The following is a 25,197-nucleotide window of genomic DNA, read 5'->3' on the forward strand; positions in this document are numbered from 1 at the left end:
GTCGAGAAGGCGGGCACCCCAACCGTGGAGGCTGGCATCTGACTCTAGAACGAAGTCTGGAGATGAACCAAATATAGCTCTCCCATTCCAGGCGTCCAAATTGTCCAGCCACCAGGAAAGTTCCAGTTTGGCTTCTACGTCTAGAGAGACTTGGTCTCCGTACCAAAGTCCAGATCTGAGAGCTTTGGCTTTCACTCTCTGAAGAGCACGGTAGTTGAGGGGGCCAGGGAAGATAGCTTGTATCGAGGAAGAGAGTAGGCCAAGGAGTCTGGCTAGTTCTCTCAGGGATAAGGAGTGATGTTTGAGAACAAATCTGATTTCTTTCCGAATTTTGGCAATCTTCTTCTTGGGAAGTAAGAGAAGACAGGTCGAAGTGTCCACGGTGAAGCCGAGGAACTCCAAAGATTTGGAGGGTAGAAGGGTTGATTTTTCCCTGTTTATAATGAACCCAAGACTTTCTATGAGGTTCATAGAGGTCTGTAAGTCTTCTAGAATTTGGGAGTGAGATTGGGACATTATTAGTATGTCGTCTAGATAAATGATAAGACGAATGCCCCTGGCTGTTAGGATGGAGACTATCGTTCTCATGATTTTGGTGAAACACCAAGGGGCGGAAGACAGACCGAAAGGGAGGGCCTGGAATTGAAAAAGGCGATTGTCCCAGATGAATTGGAGAAAGGACTGATGTTCTATTGCCATGGGAATGGTAAAATAGGCGTCTTTTAAGTCCAGTTTGACTAGCCAATCTCCCTGGAGGAGAAGGTCTCTGAGCAGATGGATGCCCTCCATCTTGAAGTGACGGTAGACGAGGTACTTGTTTACCTCTCGAAGGTTTATTACTGGGCGCCAACCCTTGTCTTTCTTCTTGACTAGGAAGAGGGTACTCACGAAATTCTTTTGAGACCAAGGGACCTCTCTTATTGCGCCCTTTTTTAGCATAGAGGAAACCTCTTCTTTGACGATTTCTAGGTGCTCCGGGGAGAGAGTCATAGGATTGGGAGTGGTAGACTGGGAGGGAATCTCTGTGAAGTCTATCCTGAAGCCCCGGACTGTTTCTAGAACCCATGGATCTTGGGTCAGGGATTCCCAAACATGAAGGAAATGTTTTAGTCTGCCGCCGACCCTGGGAGGGGAAGAAGAAGGGGGTGCACTTACTTGAGGTGGTGTTGTTGGGAGCACCACGAGCGGGAAAGCCACTTCCGCGTGAGCCTCTTCCTCTTTGGGGGAAGTACTGTCTGGAGTTGGAGGGGTAGAAGCCTCTGCCTCTACCGAAGGAACCTCTACCTCTTCCGTAGGTGAAAGGCCGGAAATTGCCACGGCCGGAAGAACGGCCTCTTCCACCGGCCTGGCCAAAAACACGCTTCATGTTGTTTTGGGCTTTGTCTAGGGCTGTAAAGGTTGCCACGTACTTGCCGAGGGTCTTAATCATATCTTGTCCAAAGAGGAGGCCATTAGGTTTGGTTGTTGGCTCTTTCTCTGCAAGGTCCCCGAGTTTGGGGTTGATTCTGATGAGGACAGATTTTCTCCTCTCAGTATTGAGGGAGGAGTTGGCATTGCCCAGTAGTACAATGGCCCTCTGGCTCCAACCCTTAATCAGGTTAGTGTCTAGGGGTGTGTGGGAGATGTGTGATTCCTCGGCGAGGTCTAGGATTCTGGTGAGGGGGCCCAGAAGGTCAAGGAGGTAGTCTTGACATGTTTTAAGGGCTCTTTCTAGGCCTTTTCTTGGGTCCTTGCCCAGTTTGAATAGGAACTTGATTAGGTCGGGGTCCAGATTGGGGGTCTGGCAGACCTTCCCCTCAATGAATGGGCGGGGGCACTCCGATCTCATGGTGTTACGAGATTCCCTTTGAAGGGAGTTTCTCAGCCATCTAGTGACGAACTTAGCCACGTGGTCGTGGGGGTACCACCTTTTGCTGTTAGGGTGGGAGATGTTCTCCGGGGAGAACATTTCGGCACCGAGGGGATCGAGGATCGCGTCCTTTGACGAGGGGGAGGAGTGCGCCTCCGAGGGAGGGTTAAAGTCCCATTCGTCGGTATCCTGTTCGTCAAGGTCTAGGACAAACTCGTCCTCGGGATCCAGGAAGAATTCGTCTTCCTCTGAAGTAGAGTTGGGGCTTGTCAGAATCGTGCCGCTATGGGCGACGTTACCTTTTGGGGCGCTTAGGCCTCCCGTGCTCTTTGAGGTGCTTGGACCTCCCATGCCTTTTGAGGTGCTTGGACCTCCCATGTCCTTTGAGGTGCTTGGACCTCCTGTGCCTTTTGAGGTGCTTGGACCTCCCAACTCGGATGAGGTGGCGTGACCTCCACTGGTATTGGTACAGTGCTTAATTTTTTTGGTGGATTTGGAGTGATCAGCTTCGGGGTCTGAAGTGTCCTCGTCAGGTAAGAGGGACCTTTTATTGGACATAAGCTCACGGAATGTATTAAGCATGCAGGTCCTCATCTTCTGAAGGAAGGATTTAAAATTATCAGAGTTATGGTTGGGGGAGCTTGCCATGGCGTCTTCTGATTCCAGGTCAGACATGCCAGGTAGGTAGTGACTACAGGGTTTGGGGTTAGCTCCCTTGAGTAGGGTGATAGAGTTAGGTAGTAAATCACCTCTCCTTGTTTTTCTCTTTTTTTTTTTTTTTTTTAAATATTTTTTCCATGTCAGGGGCCAAAACTAAGTAAGGAGGGTGTGGTGTTATTAATATAGTGGAGGTAAGTAGGTTTAGTCGCAAACTGTAGTGTCCGGAGCGGGGAACAGCTGTTTGGTGATAGCGCAGTCGGGAAAGCCTTGAAACGGCAAACGCTCGAGCTGCGAATGGTTAAGGCGGAGGAATGGACCTTAGCAGGCACACAGCGTTGCGTTGCTGTTGCCGAGGGCCATTCCTCCGGTTTGGTTGAAGCCGATGGGGGTGTCGGGCTTGGTGAGCTTAAGCGTGGAGCAGAAGCATGGGTACTGGGTCCGCGGAGGGAGAGGATCCGAGGAGGTAGGGTTGCGCGCGAGGCGCGAGAAGGGAACGCGGGGGGGCGGTCTGTCGCGGAAGACCTCGTGCGAGGGGGAGTAGGTAGACAACCATAAATTGGAAGTCGAGGGGGGGGTGGGAGCGGGAGATCGCAGCGAGTGACAGCGATCGAGGGAGGGGTGGGGAGCAAGTCTCGCCACAGCTTTACATAGGGAGGTGTCGTAATGACATAAACAGAAAGCATGTTAGGCATAAACAGTAAGCATGTTAGACAGCAGTCACAGCATTAAGGGATATAGGCATCCTATCGAAATCTAGGCATCATAACAGAGTAAACTGGCATAAGTTAGTAGTAAGGATTGAAGAGAGTTACTTATCTGTTGTGAGCCGCATTCAAAAGAGGCTGATTTGTCTTGGCACACGCCTTTTATGGACACTGTTATGTCATTCAGTTCTATTCTTAACCTTTGTGATGTAAGCGGCTGTGAGCTGCATTAAAAAGATTAATGCATAATGTAGCCTCCTGTCTTGTAATGAAATCCTTTTATCCCTTTTGTGCCATGTAATGCCACAACAAATTATGGCAGCAATCTCATTATATAAGAGCTCTGAAATAGCCTCTCTGATTATGCTTCCATAGTAGGGTTTGAATACTAGCAATTCCCTTATTTTGCCACTTTTTCGCAGCTGTACATACTGGTGCTGAAGGTAATGGTAAGCAACAGTTCCAAGGTTGGAATACTCTTTAGAGTCTGTGCAAACCTACTAACTTGCATGTTTTAAGGGTTTTCACCAACTCTTCTCTACCCTTTTCCCATTCTGAGAAAGGTTGGAAATTTACTCCTAACAATGGCAGACATAAAACTTCTTTCAGGGTTGGGGAAAAAGTGGTTGGAGAGAAAGTGAACTTGCAAAGACTCAGAGTTTCGCATGAGCAAATCGAAACCTCCATATTTGCGTATGCTAAAATGCAGTTCACAAATATTTTCTAGGAGTTTGTATTTCTTGGACTACTTCTGTAAAGTCTTGTGAATTTACGTAAGCTGTATATCTGCACTTAGTGCAAGGACATGGGTGTACTTTTGAGACTTTATTTAATAATTGGACCCCTAATTAGGTCTGGCATTAACCATGACCTTTTATGTTCATTAAAATTCCTTCTCTCTCTCTATCGGCTAGCTTCACTGTGAGTGACAACATTCTGTTCTTTCACAAGTAGCACATTGACACAGTAATTTTGTGCAGTGCAAGGAACTACTATGGCAATGTGTGTTTTTTTTAGACCCATTTAAAAATAAATGTTGCCAATGTTTGGTATGATGGTGAGGGCCCGGCAGCTCCAGACCAATAAGGTGTTACAAAAACCATGCCAAACAAGTCACGCATTGACAAAACCAAAAGGCTGACCATTAATTTCAGACCTACTGGCTTTACCAGTGCTTGTTTATCTTTGTTTCCCATAATTCTATTAAAACTAGTTAGACTGATTTATCCATTATTAATATTTTTGGGACATACTAGCACAGATCAACACATTTTACTAAATGATGCTGCAAAGAAATGATACCTAAAATTTTACCGTAGTTTAGCAAAATATTTTTGCATTTTTTTGTGAACATTTTATTTTGAAAGCAAATAACCACCAATATTGCTTTCAAGCTTCTGCAAATATGTGCATCTAATCAGAGAGCATTCTGGGAACATTATACATAGCCTCATATTGCTAAACATTGAAAATGTGTGTACACATTTTTATACTGAAACGAACCACTGTCAGTAGTGCAGTCTGAGTTTAAAACATTTACTTATAGCGCTCACCCTAATAATAAAGGTTTTGCATTAACTGCATCGCTGCGGCGGCTATTCCGCCGCAGTGCTAAGGGGCGGGGCGGCCGCACGGCAGCTGCATGCTGGTGACGGAACCGCTCCGTCACCAGCCACGGTTGGGCTGTGCTGATGACGGAGCGGTTCTGTCATGGCCCCGCCCGCTCAATGGAATGCCCAGCGCAGGCGCGGAATCCGCGCCACGCAGGCGCGGCGGCCGGGCCATGACGGAACCGCTCCGTCATCAGCACAGTGCCACCGCAGCTGATGACGGAGCGGTTCCGTCATCAGCATAGAAAGTGTTAATGAACCATAAATACAAGTTAGAACAGCATCAACACATGGACAAAAAAGCTTGTTGCCCTTGACCCCAAACAATATGTCCCGGGCTATAGGAATTCCACATCCCTGTCAGAACACTGTTAGTGATCACATTTTCACAATTACATGAAGTAGAGCTTCCCTTCCTCTTTCACAAGAGTGAGCACTGATGATGAGAGAGCCAAGACACTAACTAATCTGTGTACCTTTTGGCTGCTCCTGTGAGATGTCTCCTTTTCCTTTATTTTAGGGGGAGTAAGTTTGCATCACCCTTTTAACACAAAAGTTGAATTCATACACACAGTTGTGGTACTTGGGTATAGCTTTCAGGTAACAAGCGGATCCATAAAAGGGAGAAGTTTTATTTTGAAAGTCCCAAAGAGGAGGGAGGGTGAAGTCCCAAAGAGGAGGGAGGGTGAGTTGAGACACTTAAGTGAGAGGGACGCAATAATCAGTATACAGGGGTGTGCCGGGCAATTTTGAGTTGTGCTTGGAACCTCAAGCTGAGGGTCACTGGTGGCTGGATTCCACAGCCAAAAGCTCAGTACATCTTGTATGATGATGATTTTTTTTTAACAAATAAAACTATGCTTTCAACATTTCAGGTGAGGAAACAATGCCTCTAGGTCACAGCTAGGTTTATTGTATCCACAGAAACAGGAAGGTGATTGGCGCTGTTGGATTCAAAATTATAGATTTTTTTTTATATCCTATACTTTTATTTTTAGATATAGACATTTTAAAGTGCTTCAAAATCGTGCCGACAATTATTTGCTATTGGATGTGCTGCAAGATATTTGAGGAGATTATATCTTGAAATGTCTAATTCCCCCCAAAAATAACGTAAGGCACTGCTATAGTTCTTGAAAAGAGCAATTCTTTGAACATTTTTCTAGCTTGCTTGTCATTCCTGTATCCAGATTATAGGAGTTCTCCTTGATAAAGGGTCAGAGGCTACTTTCAGACCCAGACCTAACAAGCTGGAGGAACCATGGCATTGTTAAGATAATTGATCTCACCGCTGACAAGGGATAGAAGTGATGGTTCAATTGAAGAATCATTTCCAAATCAGGGAAGAGGGCTTTGGTGCGTGTGAACAAAAATAAGCTCCTGTATCCAATATATTGACAATTCTATCCATGTGGCAGGAGACTTGGAATATTATCTAATTAGAAAGAAACAAGAGTTGGGCATGGGTAAATTGAGTTTTATTATACCATCACAAAATAAGCTTATTGACCATTTTCTTATGATAGCTTAGAAATGGGAAAATGAGTACAAGTTATTTAACTCCTGAAGCCTGGAAAAAGATCAATCAATTTGTTAATCTTTAATGCTTTTAGTGTGCAGATTTTAGACAAATGAAATGTTATGCCTATTGGCCCCTATCAACCCATGTATTTTTGCACATAGTCGATAACAGTATACAGCTGGATTGTTTCAGATACACCACAACGTATGAAGTGAATTGGCTGAATTTTGTCAGACTTTGTCCAAATGCTATTAGATTTTGGGAGGAATTTCCTCAAATAGAATCCAAATTACGAGTTTTAAATCTCACGTGATCCAATGTTGGAATCTCCCGGTAATTCATATAACACAGACCATTATCTCCAGAGCATCAGACGTTTAGTCTTTTCATGCTAGGTACAATATCGTTGATTACATTTCACTGAAAATAACCAGACACCTCCCAGTTTTTAGAATGGCTTACTATAATAACAAAGGTATAATAACAAAGGTATACAAAATATGTAATACAGAAACCGCTTTTGAAGTTGGAAAACGTGTAAGGTTGGAGCTTTGAATCACTATGAAGTGAATTTATAGATGCATTTGTCTTGTTTATTTGTTTTCTTTTTACTGTATTTGTAACGTGTTTATCTCATGAAGAGTTTGTGTTGGCTGGGGGGGGGAATGAGAGGCGTAACCCAGGCAGGGTACTCCTTTTAAGACCTGGGAACTGTTCCATACCATTAGTATAGGTGGAGCAGCCTTGGTAACGAGAGGTTTCCTGAAAGCACATCTGTCTTGGGCTGATGATACCCTGCGATGTTGAATGTGTATAGTGCTGTATGTAAAAAGAATAAAGAACAACTGGGGAAATGAAGACTTTATGTATAGCAGTAGCATGGGGTGTAAAGATTGAGATTACATTTTAATCATTGCCAATTTTACCCTCCAAATAAAAACAGTTCCAGTAGTAAACCTTCCTCCTGATGTCAGATAGTTAAAAAAAATGAGAGTGATCGAGTCAGAAACGCGTCTGTGTAAATATTGAGCTATAGAACGGCATCACCTCTCTAATGTGACTTAGTTATACAAAGGTAGAGATGGGCAGGGTTGAATCAGTCCTGAGCTTGACTTACCTATATGCCCTCTAATCCTTTTTGCAACATACACCGCCAAAAACTGAGCATAAGATGAGTTTAGTAGAGTCAGCCTTTTTAGAACATTTAAATGCAACCAACCAGAACGTATTCCATGAAGAGCCTTTGTTGGGTGGATCCGAGGTATATTTAATTTCGTACTCCGTCTATTCTGTTGAACATATATCTCATTGGCAGGATCTTATTAAAAATCTTAACTACTGACTTTGATAGCAAATACCCTTATGCGGACATAAGCGATCATCTTTGTTGCCTTACGGAAGGTACATAATAACCCCTGCTGCAGGTCTGCCTTCATGTGGGAGGGCAGGAGAAACTAATTGGGTGAACCTCCAACTTATCTTAAAACCAAATGTTTTTAGGGAGGTCTGCCGTGTATGCATGCCGTCTTTACTGAAACTTTGTAACTCTGTCCCAAATGCTCACTAGCCTTTTTTCCGAGATCTGTAATGCATGGTGAGTATTCCAGGTTGTTACTGGATTGCAAGACCTCACCACTTCTGTGGAGGTTGGATCTGAAACTAGTCTACCATAGCATGTCTGAGATCTTCCCTGTGGTAATTGTCACATCCCTGAAATACACTGTTTGTATTCTTGAACCTGTTCGAGGTTGACCGAATAACATGTCGGAATCACAATCTTTTACTACCCTCGGTTAAGCACTGCTGCTGGTCTTGTGACTTTAAAATCTCCCGTAGTAGCAGAGAGGTGGACTCTAATGATTATGAACTAATTTACAAATGGTTTCTGACATTGTCTGTTTCCAGCTATAGCGTTCTGTGTTTCTTCTTTCTTATAAGCACCATGTGTAGCTAGTTGATATTAGAGTTGGCATGTACAAATATAGCAATTGCTTAGCGTTCTCCTTGTTGAACATGGCTTACACCCCTGTGTAATTTGTTCAGTTACATAAACCCAATTGGCGGGGGTATCCCAGTATGCCAGTGCTTCTTGATCACTTATAAAAACCATTTCCAAAAATATGCCACTGCAATCTTGAGCTTTGTAAGATGGAGGATGACCACAAACGTTCTGGGTATCAATAATGAAAACCTGGTTCAGCTTGGAAACAACCCGAGAATTCAGTAAACAAAAATGAGTTGAATCTGGGTATTCTGCAAACAAAAATAGATAGTGAAATTACAAATCAAAGGTCAGTTCGGTTGAAAGTGGTCTTAAAGATGTCTTTGAAAAATTGATAAAAAAAAAAAATGAAGAGCACATTTTTGACAATGTCATCTGTAAAGTAAGACTGAGTAAGACTGAGTAAGGTAGAAACATAGGTACTCTGTTGCCTCTTTCAATTGTTTATAGTTCGTGTAGATATTGCTTGCAAGTACCTATTGTGTTGGTTTGTTAATACTTTGTTACCTTTTTCTTCGCTCCTTATGCAGGTGTGGATGCTAATGCCATGGTGCGCTCTCAGAGTGATAGCACAGGTGCCGGGTTGAGGGAATCTCAGCGGCATCCAAGGGATCGTGCAGATCACCGACGCCACACGATCACCAACGGGGTCGATTATGGCATGGTAAGCAGACCCTTAAACTGAAATAGCGGATTTGTGCTGTCAAATGCTAGTCACAAGGTCTGCACTAGTTTTGTGTGCTCTGGGTGCTCATCCACATGTCTACACGAGGGTGTCCATGATCTGCTGTCTAGTATGTTGTACTATGACTCTTGATTGTGTCTGCCTTTCACTTAGTATTAAGGTGGCCATAAACTATATATCTTCACCACTAAATATATCTCTCTTCCTTTTTCCATTCTTGGCAGAGGATGTCATGTGCTCCAGCATCCTGTTATTTCCACTTACTCCTAGCTCCTTGCGTTGCCACGTAGATTCCTTTACAAGAGACGTGCTTAATTTGTCCAAAGATTCATTTGGGATTAATCTTTGTGGACACAACTGTGCCAATTTAATTCTTTCAAGATGGCTGGTTTTATTTTATTTTTAAACTACTGCTCTTGTAGTCACTACATGTAGTCTCTGTGTTTACCTATCAATTTTTCCTCATTATTGTAAAGGTCTATCTGGGTTTAAGCTGTCCATATATTTCTGGGTCAGACTGGAGGGGGGTTATGCTGTGAAGCAGGTGGCAGGGAGCAAAAAACACAATTGCATTTGATTTCATTATTTATAACCACTTTGGTGTACGATATCCACTGCAAATGCAGGGAATTGAAGCACAGGTCTAGGAGGGCCAGATCATACCAGATTTTCAGGACATTTTGGTTAAAAACTTGCTAACATTGAATATCACTGGAATCAATTTATGTAGTCTGTGCTTAACCTGAGAACCAGGAATGGATGAAAAAAGTGAAGTAAATGTTCTGCAGGGGCTCACTTTTCTCTGTATTCGTATTGTACGTGAAATGCCATGAGATTTTGAAAAGTTAAATGCACTTGATGTACCTTTTTGTCTTAAGATGAAGTGAACTAGGTTCAAGGTATATCATTTTCAGGTCTAGGCTGTTGCATCAATGGGAAAATCAGTGGAAACGTGAAATAGAAACAACATGGCGGGATACAGCTGCCCATTCAGCCAGTTTTCAATGTCCATATGAACAGTGATGTTCATGTATCCGCTGCATTTGGTCCAGCTGTGCAGCTCTATGTAAAAGAGAAAAGGGGTAAGTGAGCCCCGAGAAAAAATGAGTTGATGTTTTGAAGGAGCTTGAGCCGATCCACCCACCACCTAGTATAAAGCAGAATTCTGTATCTCACAGCCAACTCGCTGGCTTTGAATGGTCTTATTGACCCAGAGCATCCCAGTGAGGGAAGAGCCTTCTACCTTCCTTCATTGTACTCCCTCTTTAAGACTCTGGAGTTGAGCCAGAAACCCACCCTCTTCTGTGACATTGCAGGGTTCTGTGTGAGTGCTGTGGTAGTGCAAGGCCAACCGTGCATGACTTCTCAGTCTGGTTTACATTGCTGGTCTCCCCATAGTACTCTGGTGTCTTGTCAGAGATCAGTTCTACACTTCTTGGATACCCCAAACCCAACATTTCCAAAGTCTCTTATCCTGTTTTCTCTTGTGGGTAGGACTGAGATGGTGGCTAGCATGGTAGATATTCCAGCTGGCCTGACAGAGGTTCTGGCACTGAGAGTACTAACAAAAGGGTCAGGCCAATCTTGTTCTTTCTGCTTAATGTACCCTTTATAATGTCTGCTCTTTGTTCGTCAAGAGTGGTGTCATAGGCTTTGGTGGCCTCTAGCCATTCCTGGAGCTTCTATGTCTTTTGCACTTCATATAGGAAGACCTAGGTTTGTCATGGGTATAGTATGGTGTAGCAAAATGTTACTTTTTGTACAGAGATCTGATGCTATCAGGTTATACACACCCTACTATCCAAGAGTTGACTTGCACACTGGATCCTAAGAAACAGAATGTATACAAATGTTATTGCAAAAAAAAAAAAAAAAACAAGCATTCCCAACATTGTCATAAATTAGTATGCGGTCCAAACGTTAAGGACTTGTTTTTCCCAAAACAAAGTTATAAATAAATAAATAAATAAATAAATATAATTGATTGTCTGCATGGGAACTTCTGGTCTTTAGTACGTTCACAAGTTAATAAATGTATTTTCTTTAAAAACAGCCATCATGTGTTTCGTCACACATTGACTTAAGAATGTGAAATGTTACAAAAAGAAATTACAAATGAAAATAATATACTTTTTGGAAAAAGTATAAAAAAGGAGAAGAGTATAAAGTAAAAAAATGGAATGAAGAAAAAGGAACAAGCAAGATGATGAAAGAATCACGTAATCAGATTCACAGTTCAATATAATGTTAGCGACTGGATCCGCTACCCGTGTAGTGTAAAAAGGAAGGGAAGGAGGGAATGTGTTGTAGTGTAATCCTCAACTTGACATCTGATAGTGTAAGTAAAAAAGAGAATTTGAAGTGGTCTTTAGGAAAATCAAAAGCTATCTAAGGTGTAGAACCAGTGATATAACGCCGTGAACCAGACACTATTATTATGGCATAGAACCAGTGAAGTTACACCATGAACAAGTATTGTGAACCGCTGTGAAAATGAGGTCTTAAAATAATTTAAAGCTATTCAACAAGACAAACCTCAAAAGTATAGAAACGAAGGTCATTAATCCAAGTTGTAGGCCCAGTTGGTGAGTATCTGAAGCATCGCCTTTAAATTGGTATATTCACACCTTGTAATGACGCAACACATGGCACTGGTAAAAGAATGCAGATTGGAAAATAAAGTTTTCAAATAAGTAAAGGAAATGAAAAAGAATATTGTTGGACTGTTGCTAAGAGTACAAACTTACATGAAAGCATCCGTGGCGGCTACTCAAATATTTAAAAGAAGTCAGTCACTAGGCTGTTCAAACATTATCAGTGAGTAGTGATTAATCACTAGTCTTAAATAGTTGTAGGAGAAACTACCTGTTATGAGAGAAATGTGTACATAGTTATGAGATAAGAAGGCGGCATGCTGCTGTAATGTAGAAAAGCTTCCCAACAACGTGATAACAGGTTTTCAAAAATTCCAAAAATGCTGACGCTGAAACGTATAAAAGAAAGAAAAAGAGCTTCTCAATAGGGTGATGAAGTTTAAAGACCCAAAAATGCTGTCACTGCAGCGTAATAAAATGAAGATAGGTCAACTAGAAAATAAAACATAAATAAAAATAAGTGTGAATGGAAATATCCTTGTTGAATGTTATAGAAGTTTAAGGAATCAGCCAATTAGAAAAAAAGTATTTTCACACGGGTCTTACCTAAATCTAGAGATATCAAAAAGTGAGAGATCTTTTTAACTCATTTGACGGTCTTTGTATGAAAAACCTCATAAATGTAAGACGGTACATGGGTAGCATATGAATAAATATTAGTGTACCAGCACACATTTACACAATATTGCCTGTGGTTAGTGGGGAAAAAATGATATATATATACTCCAGTATCATGTCCCACATCTGAAGGCACATCCCCCGTTGAGACAAAGGATATATTAAAACTGCATATGCCCACCATTCGTGGTTTAAAAACAGGAAACTCATGTTTTGCAGTGCCCCCTAGAGAACACGGGTTCCCAAACAAAGATGAGGTTGAGTAGCATCTGTTTTCTAAAGAACATAGGACTCAGGAGATGCCCATAAATGTGCAGTGACCTGTTACGATAAGAAAGTTTCCATTGCAAATCAATTACCTACGTGTGATTCTGTTCCCCTCTATTGTGAGAGCAGAGCAGCTATTTGCAATCCTTCTATTTGGTGGACCAAGACGAATGTAGACTTATTTTAAAAGGAAAGGAACTACATGAAGCAGAGTCCCTAAGAACGTAGTTAGGTTGGCAGCCATATTAGAGTGTGAAGAGAAGCGTCTTTATGTTATGTCATATTGTAATGTATTAAAAAAGAACGTATATAAATCATTTGTGATTGTATCTGAGATGCCAGGAGTGGCTCCATTCGGCATATTCCATAATAGCAAAATGAGAATCGCCACTTAAAAATTGGAGGTGTATCCAAGTGTAGAGTCACTCTGGTGAACATAGTGCAAGAAAACATTGAGTTGCAGCCTTAATGTGGTAGAAAAAATGCTCCTAGGTTGGACTAAAGTTGTCTATATATTACAAGAGAGGGGGATTGCGATGCAATGTCAGTGTTTAATGATAAGTCAAACATCTATATAGAAGATGCAAGAGAAAAGCGAAGGAAATCCCAAGGTATAATTGAAAGTATTCAGTTGTTTGGAAGTGGGAGAGTAGAGAATGGAAAGAGAAGACCAGATATGTTCAGGTTCACATCTGTACATCTTCATGCTTGATAAGGCTGATTGTTATTGTGTCTTAAGTAAAAACATTAGTATATCACATTTGATGTAGCAACATAAAATAACTACATATAGGGTTGTAGGTCCCGTCATAAGTTTACAAAGTAAATGTATTCATAAAAGATAAACAAAGATAGTTAATATACAAAATAAAGAAAGATGCTGACTGCAAGTTGGGAAGTCCATATCTGTGAAAGTCTGTTCATCGCAAAAAGATCTAAATATGCAAAAAAAATTATACATGCGTATCTAGAAGAACAAAGCATATAGTTCTCAGAATTCCCAGAACATTGTTAATTGGTGAGGAACACATGCAGTTCCTGTCCACATTCAGGCCCTGATTGACTGCCCGTAGGTTGGTTATCCACTTGGTCTCCAATCTTCTAAGTATAAGTGTCCTATCACCGCCTTTTGGATTGCATTTAGCATGAGCTATTCCATTGAACTTGATGTTAATAAGTTCTGGAGTAGAGTGAGCTAGGTTGTAGTGTGTAGTACTGCCCACATAAATGAGGCTGCATTGGCATACAATACAGTAAACCACTAATTTGCTGTGGCAATTTATGAACTGTTGTATATAATGTTTGCTAGATGTATTATATTGGAAACACCTGGTTTTGTCAGCAGCAAGTTGGCAGACATTGCATTGCATGCACATATGAAATGAAAATGCGTTTTATAAAGCGCGGATAGCTGCCTGGAGGCGTCCAAGCGCAAGTTACATATAGTAACCTTTAGGTTTTTCGGGTAGGCATGTTCTCCCATGTGGTTGTGTAATGGGCGGGATGAAACTGGGACATAGAATATTGTGCAGAGTGATGCCCCTACTAAGTATAATGGGTTTTTGTGCAATGAATTTGAACAGTACAGGATCTAGTGTTAAAAGATGTCGGTGTCGGTTAAGCACCGTGATAATGTCATGCTCTAGTTGGTGATTAGTGTCAGTTTGTTTTGTTTATTTATTTATTCTTTTGTCTCTCAAGAGAGAATGTTGTGGTTTGGTCATAATTTTGCTCCTAGCTTGGAACACGGATTTGTCCGAATATCCCCTCTGCATAAAGCGATCTACAAGTAATTTAAATTCCTGCAGAAAGATCTCGTCATCACCACAGTTACATCTCAATCGTGATATTTTCCCCAGAGGAATCGCATTAATCTGTGTATTAGGGTGTGAATTTGTAGCATGTAAGATAGTTAAAAGCTGTGGGTTTCCTAACATAGGTGAACAGATTCTCTTGCCATCCGTGTACAGTACCACATCTAAGATTTCAATCTTTTGTTGTTCACCTGATTTGTAAACCATAAATTGTGTGTTGTCATTCAAGTGTTGAATAAATGTGCATTATTGCCGGTCCATTTAATAAATATATCATCCCCAGTACATAAATTGCAGTGAAAAGAGCCTTTGTGTCTAGCCTTGAGTCTCGAATGGCAGACTGAGTGAAGCCATAGACTGCTTCGGTAGGGCAGAAGGCAAGATTCTATATTTTCATCTTACAAGCGTGATTTGCAGGGTAGGGAGTGGGATTCAGTGGTTTGGGGTATAACTTGGATTGCTGCTAATTTGGAATGGCTCGTGGTATGGAAACCAGTAGGGTGTTTTCTGAAACTGCCCTTAGTTTGACTTTGAAGCTAGGTGGTCAGCTTGCATGCTTTACTGGCACTGCACCAGTGGAAAATGCAGTGTTTTGTAGCAGTCTTCCTGTGACACATCAGAGCTGTGGTGATTGTGCCAGTTCAGAAATTCAATCCAAACCTGTCCATTGCCGCAAAGAAACCCTAGTGCACGGTCATTGTCCACCCCTGGGCTCTACCGTTGTACCTCCATAGTGGAAAGTATGGTGTTTCAATGTAGCAACTTGCACTACCAATGTCTTTAATGTAAACTATCAGCGATTTAGGACTTCCTTTGGCTTCAACACCTCCCCCGACTTCTGAAAAGGTGCTGCTGTGGTGCTCCGGGACCTTTGTTCATCGCAGGTATCCTCCTTCTATTATGATAAAAAGCTCCACAGAACTCCAAGATTTAGTTCTGTTTGTTCCATGTTTGTTTTGCTTGTGCCTAAACTGTTGGGATTTCGCCTGCTACTGCAGTTGCAGCTCTGGTGGTGTGGGAAGGATGTGTTCAGCAGTCCCGCTCTGAACTTGGCAGCTGGATGGAGTCCGAGCTTCAGGCTAAAACAGCTCATTCTTCTTTGGCAGTAGTGTCCTTCCAGGCTGGATGCAAATGGGACGCTTCACTGAGCAGATGTAGCCTCTGGGCCAGTTGTCCAGGGATGGGTGTCTGACACTAGCAGTATCTGGCCGATCAGGGCCTCTGCAGCGGCTGTGCTGAAGAATCGCACATCCTGACATCAACGGCACCAGTTTTATGGGCACACGGCAGGACTCTGAAAACACTGCAATGGTTTGCAGTTAAGGGTCTTGGTGCAATTCTTAGCAATATCCACTTGTAGACCTGGAGGCCCCTTCACACATGGGTTGCACCTGACTTTACTCCCTTACAGTTTCTCCTGGTTGTTTCTCACACAAGGAATATGCTGGACTTTTCTCCTGGACCGTTCCTCCTAGAGAGCCAGTCACACTTATGCATTGTCTCCACCGGAAGGCATCTGAGGTCTAGCCATCAGCAGCTCCTGCAGAAAGTGCAAATTTTATGTCATGTCCCCTTACCTCTGGGTAATTGGCTGTTAGGCATGCACCCGCCCTAGCAACACAGCAGTCCTTAGAGTACTCTGCAAAGCATTCCCTTCCTTGGTAATGAAGATCTTGGAACTGGCACAGATTGAGTTGGGTTGAATCCCATTTTTCTACACCTTTTCCAGCCAGGGGATGTGGATCCACTGTCTAAGGTTTCAGGATCAGTTTGTTGTGGTTCTCTTTTAAATGCCATTCTGGGTGTTCCTCAGATATACCCAGTTTGACTATTCCAACTATTGAACAACAGAAACTGCAGTCGCCTTTCCGAGTTTGCCTCCCACCCACTAAATCTACCATTTACCAAATGGCTGTGTCTGGAAGAAATCATCAGCAGCTGTTTGCTAGCAAGGCTTTCATTGAATTTCTAAGGGCAGCTCTCACTTATGTGTCTGGATCTCCTCCGTCCAACCACAGGCACTCAGTCAAAACAATCCAACTGCCTGGGGAAGCTGTATCCAACCTTCATCTTCTGCTACGTTAAACCGAGGGGACATCCAAAATAGATCCACTGGTGACCGTTCTTGCTGTTGTGACACAGTCCTACAACTGTTCATGTGCTACACACTCACTACAGATACGTGCTCGAAATGCAAACAGTATGTCAGGGGAAGGTCTGAGGCTCACAGAACAGTGGAACTTGCATTTAGAGTAGTTAGTGACTCCTTGACGCGGGTAAAAAGATCTGACCACACTTATGATTCACAGAATCCTGTATTGTGTCCTGACTACTTTGTGACTTACCTGGTGCCCTTTGTGTACCCCTCCTGGTCACCAAACAGTTTCTGGGCCTCACATTAAGAGGGACAGGCCTAAAAGCACACAATAATTTAGCGTGGTAACGGAGCTAAACAAAATTGGGGTACCAGTTGCTCATGCACTCACGCAGGTGTACTCACCTTTTTACCATGCCGGGGATATTTCCATCTGAGCAGCGTTCCTTGCACGACATGATGTCCCCAATTACCCTTCAAGTTGGAGAGCGTTTCCCGCTAAAGCCAGCCTACCCTACCACAGAAACCTAGAGCTATTGTTCATCTGAAGATAATACAAAACTTAATTGTAGAAACAAACATTTGGCATTGGCCCATCCTGCAGCACTGAGACAAATACTTTCCGAATTATGCAGCGAACTCCCCACCTAACCTTGTGTTTCCATCCACTTTCCTTGCTCTGGTCTCCTGGCATTTTGTGACCTTTTGGCTGCTTTTGACATGCATTGCCAAGCCCTGAATAGCATCCAGTTGAAACGCTTAAAATTCATTAATGCTTCATTTCCCCTCGTTCTGCACCATATCATTCTACACGGGCACTTCTAGATTCCAATGGCTACTACTATTTTGTGATGGTCAGTAAATGTTCCCTGTATATTCAGCCTGCACATGGATGGCCTTGGAGTCTTCTTTACTTGTCATGGATAATAGATTCACCAGTATGGTGACCTGAAAGTGTTCTCAATCAAGTCCATGTTCATCTAAAAAAAAAATTAAAAAAAAATGACCTCAGCAAACATGAATATTAAGTGCTATCTCAAGGTTAGTACAACCAAAACGGAGTTCAGTCCTCTTGCCCACAGCACCAGACAGGCTAAGCCCCATGTCTGTTCAAACCTAAAGCTGGACCACTTAACTCAGCAGCTCAACCACATGACAAAATCACAGAGGTTCAGCATGAACCACGATTTCGCCTTCAAAGCCCGTTTTGATAAGAAGACACCAAGTCAAGTTACCAGCTAACACTCTTATGCAGAATCAAAAACGGCTTTTCCCTGGCGCATTCTTCAGACTAAGTTAAAAGCCTGACCCTTTCCAACATGAATGATAGAAGCACCCTGCTTACTAAAATGTTCAATGCCACCTTTACTGTGCAACTAGCATTCTCCCTGCTGATTCAGAGGACTGAGATCTGAACACATCACTCATACCAAGTCCAGAATTCTCTTTGTGACTTGGCCTGTCACCTACAAAGTAATGAAGAACATTGCCCTTTGGACCTGGTTGAAAATCTGAACATCTATGGTTAACCCATGCACCAACAATTGCATCAATCCATGTAAACTTACTGTAATAATGTAATAATCTTCATGGAGTCAAGGTGTAGTTCCAAGTTATCATTTATTGTAGCTGAAGTTACAGGTGATATAGATGAACCAAGATGGTAGTTAAATGGTTAAATAAGTAATATAGTTAGCCCCACCAGGAGCTGTCCTCCTGGATGCTCAGCCTTCCATCATCAAGTGAAGGCTCATCTCTAGTAAGCATTCTATGACATCTATAACATTCTAAATACAGGCAAGCTGTAATGCATGAGAAGATAGATGACAGATAGGGAGATTAGAATACACTATACAACACTTACCCACCTGTCTTCTTAGATTTCAAGTCATTAAAACTCCGATTGGGTTAACCTTGTGTGACCTTCACTTTGGTAAAAGATGTCCTTTTGGGTGTAATGATGCTCTGTACGTACCAGGCTAATTCCCCTTTCAGATGCAGAGGTGTTGTGGAGGATGCCACTTGACTTTGGTAGTGTTGAGCTACTTGTATCACGGTGTTGTCGGAATTCACCTCTTCCCATCTATCCTGCCCCTCCCTCCCACTTTTTTCTAGTTTCCTTTATCTTCCCTCTTTCTTCATCTTAACCGCTGTCTCCTTCCTCACTCTTCACTTTCACCTATCCTTTATTCTGTTTTTCTCAAGACACTACAATCCAATTACAATACAACAACAAAATAACCAACCTACGTCTACGTAAGGATTGCTTTTCTTATGGAACTCCCGTTGAAACTTTGTATTGCACTCTCCAATACTTACTGTCGTCTACTTTTTACCATAAATGAAAAAACTTATGAAACGAAAAAATAGATAGTCTAGTGTGTAGGTCCTAGTGATTTTTGGAAAAGCATTTTCCGATTAATAATTTAAAACGTGTGCAAAGGATAAGAGTTTAGGATAGTGTGTTTGTGATAAACCTTTTAATTTAGCTTCTGTGATTTGTGAAGATCAGGATCCGCTCTCCAAAAATTCTCAAATTACCAGCATACTGTTTGTGGCTTTCAAGTAGAAGTACCACCACTGTAATGGTGGTGGTGTTGTATCACGGTTCAAGTTCTCAAACATGAAGTATGACTGTTGTTGTAACGTCGTGGAGACGTGGGCTGTCTCCAATCCTCAGTCAGGAAAGGAATGTAGGCCATTATAAGTGTAATAGATTTTGCTGAATGTCTGTTCTTCAGTGTAGACAATGTAGTGCCCCCTCCCCACATTGCCCCCTTTAGAAGCCATTCCCCAGCCATTGAATCCCTCCAGCCGCCCAGTCTCTTCTTATGAGCACGGTTGAGGAGGTCTGGCGCATTCATTGGGGTGCTGGGCTTGTCCATTCATTGCATATATTGAGGGTTTCCATGGGAACCATCTGAGCCCGGCTGGTAGAGTTGAGACTACCCTCTGCCTGTTATCCAGCAGCCTCCATGGGTGTGCGTGCTGTCTATAGCATCCTCTTCGTCCCCCTGCATGCTGGCGTGTGCAGTCTTTCAGCCCTGCAGTTCTTCGTATGGGTATGTTGCCTGTCTTCATTCGTAGGGTAGGGGGGTGAAACAGGTGTTTTAGTGGGGAATGACGTAAATGGATAAGTTAAATCCATACTGATGTAGCAGGATTCTTTAAATCCCTTGTTGGTTACAGGGTATGAAACTCCTGATGGAAATTTTAATCAAAATACTGATTTGAGTAAGTAAATCACCAAAACAACAAAATCTCAATTTTCGACTTCCAGACAAGTTTATAAAGTTGTATCACTTTCTTGGTTAATGCGTTACTTTTACCGCAGTAGTCAATTAGTTCTCTTAGTTGTCTTGTCACAAGTGTCTGCACAGTGCTCACCTGTCATTGGCACGGACGGTTAGCTTTACTTCATTTGTTTGGTTTGTTGTGTAAGATGCTAACATAAGAGTAAAACTTGTCCTACAGTAATCAGTTTTAAAATGCTCCTACTTGGTTATTGTTGCATATGTTTATGTTTAGCTGTGGGAAAGCCATAATTGCTGCTGCTTACACTGCTCTAAAGCTTTTTAAAAAAAAAAATTTTAAGTGCTTAGTTTTGACCTCAAAGTTTCCTGCACAATGCTATTGCATTGGAAAACGCTGAAACTGCCAGCGAGCCTGTTCTTTATAGTCGCGTGTCCTAAGAAATACATTGGTCATTTATATAGCCTACGTCGCAAGCGAAATTGTTTGGCGGGTAAATGTGGGTTTTCTTACTCTATTTAGTCCCGCAAAATTGGAACTCTCAGCCTGCCTTGAATATTTAGTAGTTAAATTGGTAAAATATTTTGCCTGGCTGCTTCAGTCAGCGAAAAAAGGAGAGTAGGGTAAGAGACGGACTAGTCTCCTTTCCTTCTGCCCCTTTTTCGGAGGGGGAAATGGTCTTCACCTTACTTCAGTCCAGTGATACTCAAAGTACAGCCCCCCTGGTTATTACATGCGTACCCTCCTGGTTATTACATGCGTACCCTCCTGGTTATTACATGCGTCCCCCCCTGGTTATTACATGCTCCCCCCCCCCCACTGGTTATTACATACGGCCCCCCCCCTGGTCATTACATGGGGCCCACCCTGGTCATTACATGGGGCCCACCCTGGTCATTACATGGGGCCTCCCCCTGGTCATTACATGCGGCCCCCCCCTGGTCATTACATGCGGCCCCCCCCTGGTCATTACATGCGGCCCCCCCCTGGTCATTACATGCGGCCCCCCCCCTGGTCATTACATGCGGCCCCCCCCCTGGTCATTACATGCGGCCCCCCCCCTGGTCATTACATGCGCCCCCCCCCTGGTCATTACATGCGCCCCCCCCCCCCCCTGGTCATCACATGCGGCCCCCCCTGGTCATTACATGCGGCCCCCCCTGGTCATTACATGCGGCCCCCCCCTGGTCATTACATGCGGCCCCCCCTGGTCATTACATGCGGCCCCCCCCTGGTCATTACATGCGGCCCCCCCCTGGTCATTACATGCGGCCCCCCCCTGGTCATTACATGCGGCCCCCCCCTGGTCATTACATGCGGCCCCCCCTGGTCATTACATGCGGCCCCCCCTGGTCATTACATGCGGCCCCCCCTGGTCATTACATGCGGCCCCCCCTGGTCATTACATGCGCCCCCCCCATGTCATTACATGTGCCCCCCCCCTGGTCATTACATGTGCCCCCCCCCCCCTCTGGTCATTACATGCGGCCTCCCCTGGTCATTACATGCGGCCTCCCCTGGTCATCACCAGCACTGGGCTGCTATTTCTCGACTCTGCACTAGCGTTGAAGAATATGTTGAATTAAAGGGGCCACATTTATGTACAGCTTAGCTGAAGTTTCAAGGTGTCAAGGTGTCGTGTGCCACTTAAAGTTAGGGACACATTCATTTTTGAAGACATGTTGAAATTGGGAAAATATGATGGTCTCTTCAAAATTCAAAAAGTGTATTTCATTAACATGCAGAAGCGTTTAGTCTTAAAACATTAATTATATTGGTGCATTGAGAATTGTATTCCTTTATAGTGATAGTTTGCAAAGATGAATTTAGACACATTCATGCTCCACCTGGCAACACTGCAAATAGTGAACTAACAGGCAAGTCAGTTGTTATGTTTACCATCTGAGTGGCCAGGGTTCCAATTATACATAGATAAAATTATAGTTTAGCAAGTAAAACGTAAGGGAAGGTTTCGTACAGTGCTCATCCTGAAGTCGCGTATTTCGACTTCTCTTATATGTGATGAAGAAAAGGAAGGTAGAGTGAAATAAAAGAATTGTCTAGGATCACACAAAGTGGGAAAGCATCCATTGATCCCATGTTTTCTTGCTTTATAATATACAATTCAGTCTTTATTTATGTACATGCTTTGCTACACCTATGCCCACCTTACGCCTCCCAGCTGCCATCAATGTGGCCCTCGATACCACAACAGGCAATAATTTTGGTTCCCTGGAAATGTTTGCGAGTACCCATGCTTTAGACCGCGTACCATCATAATCTGTAGGCAGGTCCTTTCAAAGAGAGACAGAAAGTGCCTAGAGTCTGTTCAGTCCTTAACATGTACATTGCAAACCTTTTTGCATATTTTTGTATATTTTTATTTTTATTATACAGAAGGTCATTTTTGTTTTTGTTAAATTTTTAAAAAATAATTATTTGTCCACTGGTATTGCTGTTCATGCCAGTTGCCTTTTTGGGAAGGTTTAATTTGCTAGTCTCATCAGTAAGTTGATGCTTCTACGTCTGATCAGACCAGTTGATTCCTGTGCTATGTGAATGCCATTTACAGAGAGGCATTTTGAGGTCTGACTTGAGAATGCTGCAGTCCGTTACACATTGTTTAAAATGTGCATAGTGGGATTTTGCTCCACCCAGGGGAGTATTACTTTCACTTGATGCTGTTGGCTGTGTGGTGTATCATTCCCCCTTCATGGAGGCACTTCAGTTGGAACGCATGAGGGATTATTTTCTTATCTGAAAAGTTTACAATCTGCCATCTCACTGTGGAGAAGCGTGGCTCAGTGGTTAGAGGCGGCAGACCCGGAAGCTGAGATCAGCCGTGGACCAGGGTTCGATTCCCCGCCTCGGCGGGTCTCAGGCAAAAAAATTCCACGGACTCGACAATTCTTGCTCCGGTGCCTACTCGACTCACGGGGTCACACTCTGCGACTCTGGGCAATAGCTTGCTTAATCTCCACTACGGCCCCTCGCGGCGGGATGCCTGGCTTTCACCTTGTGAATACCCTGCCGGGGTATCTCACAGGGGAATACCAGGACGGGTTCCCTAAGCAAGCGCCTTGAGACCCCTGGGTGATTAGTGCGCTATATAAATCGAAATACATTTACATTTACATTACATTTACATGTAATCTGTCCCTTTGCATACATTCCATACAGCTCTCGGTCCATTTTCATACATTTTTCCACGCTTTGGTGAAGCCCAAAAATTGAAGTTTTTATCTGCTAATTGGTATTTATGCATGCAAGCAGCCTTTGTCAATATGTATAGGTGTTAGCACGAGGGTCAGATCTATTTGTCAGTGCTTGTTTAGTCAGTGTGTGCTCAGTTTTCCTGCAGCACGGTCTTCACCTCACAAGCAGATTCGTTGTTTGTACCTTTGGTGGGAGTGAACTCTGATTCTTGCAAGACTGATCAATAATCATGTAATTGCACAATACCATCTCCTCGCTCATCATTTTTCATACATACTGCCTTGCCTGTATGTTGGCACCACCAACAGCCGTCTCTGCAACCTTGATATTTCATTTAGCAGACTCTGCCCCCTACTCAGTGAGTTAGACAACCCCTTAGTAGGCGAGGCAACTGTCGTTGAATATACCTCTAGAATTACTGTTGCCACTCGGAGCTCAAAGCACCAGTGCCCTCTGGATGTCTTAAGCCTGAACATCTATGCCCTGTCAAACTGTAATGTTAAGTTTCTCATCTGAAAGCTTGTTCGCTCTATTGAGCTCTGAAATTAAATAGTTGCTAATCTCTTGAGGCCATCTCCCATCCAGTACAGAATCTGCCCTGTGCACAAAAGAGCATAATCTTCTTGCTAGCCAGTGGTATTTGCTAGACATATGCCTGCAACGAGCAACACTTTAAATTTAGTTTACCAGAGTTTTTGGAAGAACTGGAGCTCGCCCCTTAGAAGTGTACGTGTTGACATAGATTTAGCTATCTCATGAAAGTGATGTCTCAACCTCTTCTTATTTTCCATCACAGTTGGCATTGGCCTGTGTTTTCAAGCTAAATCGGGAATAATACAATTTGGGCCTGATATATCATGGGTTTACCCACTCTCTCGCTCGCACGAGTAATGCATTGGCACATCACAGCCTTGATTTCTCCATGGCCTGTGTAGGTGAAGATTCTAGGTCCTTCTGGCGAGTGGCTCAAATTTTTAAATTTACATTTTTTACGTTTTGTTAAGCAACGACACTTGTCCTGACTCACACGTGAGCCACTTATCCGTCTTCATTGAAAGTCTTAGGAAGACCAGACGGTCTTAATGGGTGGCGAGGCCAGGTGTTCTGCAAGGGAATAGATATGACATTAACAACTGGCAGAGGTTTGTTGCTTCTGTCACCATGACGAGGTAGAGCCTGTTGTAGACTGTGGGACAGGAAGCACAATGTCAGTACCAGTTCTCCCATTGCCTTGTGGTAGATGCAGTTCACTGTGTTTTTGTATTGCAAGTAGAAAAGGATTTGCCCTCTGTGTTGGCTCAGCCAGTGTTTGCATTTCTAGATACTTGTTCTTTGATTTTTTTTTTTTTCTTCACATCTACTGCAGAAAGTAGTAGGAAGCTTTGGGAATGCTTGAACTTTTTGAGTGCAGTCTTTATAAAAAGGTTATACATATTGGTGACAGACGATGGTCACCTGACTGAATTCCGAATGGCCCTCAAGACCTGTCTGTTCGTATAAGCCTCCAGGACCTGCAAGCACCTCGATACCCTGCCGGGAGATTAGCTGTACTTTGTAAATCCTGATTGATTTATTAAGTGCTTCGCATGACTCTGCCATTGGCTTCACTCCCACTCTGCCCACCAGCCTTCAGTTTTGGGGTAATGGAGTTCATATTTTCAGTTTACATTCCTGATGGAAATACCAACCGCTGTTAGCAAAAAACGGGGGGTCTGCTGCGGAACCGTACCTCTTCCTTGGTGAACTCTGTTGGAAGTGTGATTGAAGTAATGCCAGAAACCGGTCCCCAGAAGCTTGTTTCCTTTCCAGTAAAGAATTGGCTTGGTAGTTTGGTCTGCCCTGTTCCCATGATGCACTGGGCCAGGGACAGACTAATTTGCATGTAGCCAGGTTCTGAACTGGGATGGTGCAGTGAGCTAAAAAACGGTGATGGATCAAGCCCTGATCTGTTGACTGGGTAGGAGTGTTCTGATTAACTCAGATACTCTGTCCATCACCACCCCCTTTTTGAATCAATTTGCCGCACAGCACATCAAAGGGCTTCGCCCAGCGTGCGCTCTGCGGCTTCTCGGCTTCTCCTCCCCTAACTTCCTTGCATTTCTCCTCCCCCCCTCCCCAGCCAGCTTCCCCCAGGCCGTGTTCCGTCATCCCTTGCACCCCCTCCAATGATCGCACGTCACGACCAGAAGATTTGTTTTTTTAGAACAACCTCGTACAGCTCCTGCCTTGACTTTTCTTGCTCCGTCTCT

The 25,197-nt window shown here is 43.3% G+C and overlaps 1 protein-coding gene across 1 annotated transcript in view; it reads left to right on the top strand.

Annotated features, from left to right (window-relative positions):
* Positions 1–25,197, top strand: part of SAPCD2 (suppressor APC domain containing 2) — a 90,822-nt gene that overhangs the window by 24,945 nt on the left and 40,680 nt on the right. Inside the window, exon 2 of the mRNA XM_078642047.1 lies at positions 8,878–9,011. Coding sequence (XP_078498173.1) covers positions 8,878–9,011 — 134 coding nt within the window. The remainder of the gene's footprint in view (positions 1–8,877; positions 9,012–25,197) is intronic.

This window comes from Lissotriton helveticus, chromosome 5_1 (assembly GCF_964261635.1).
Source record: "Lissotriton helveticus chromosome 5_1, aLisHel1.1, whole genome shotgun sequence".
NCBI classification, from domain to species: Eukaryota; Metazoa; Chordata; class Amphibia; order Caudata; family Salamandridae; genus Lissotriton; species Lissotriton helveticus.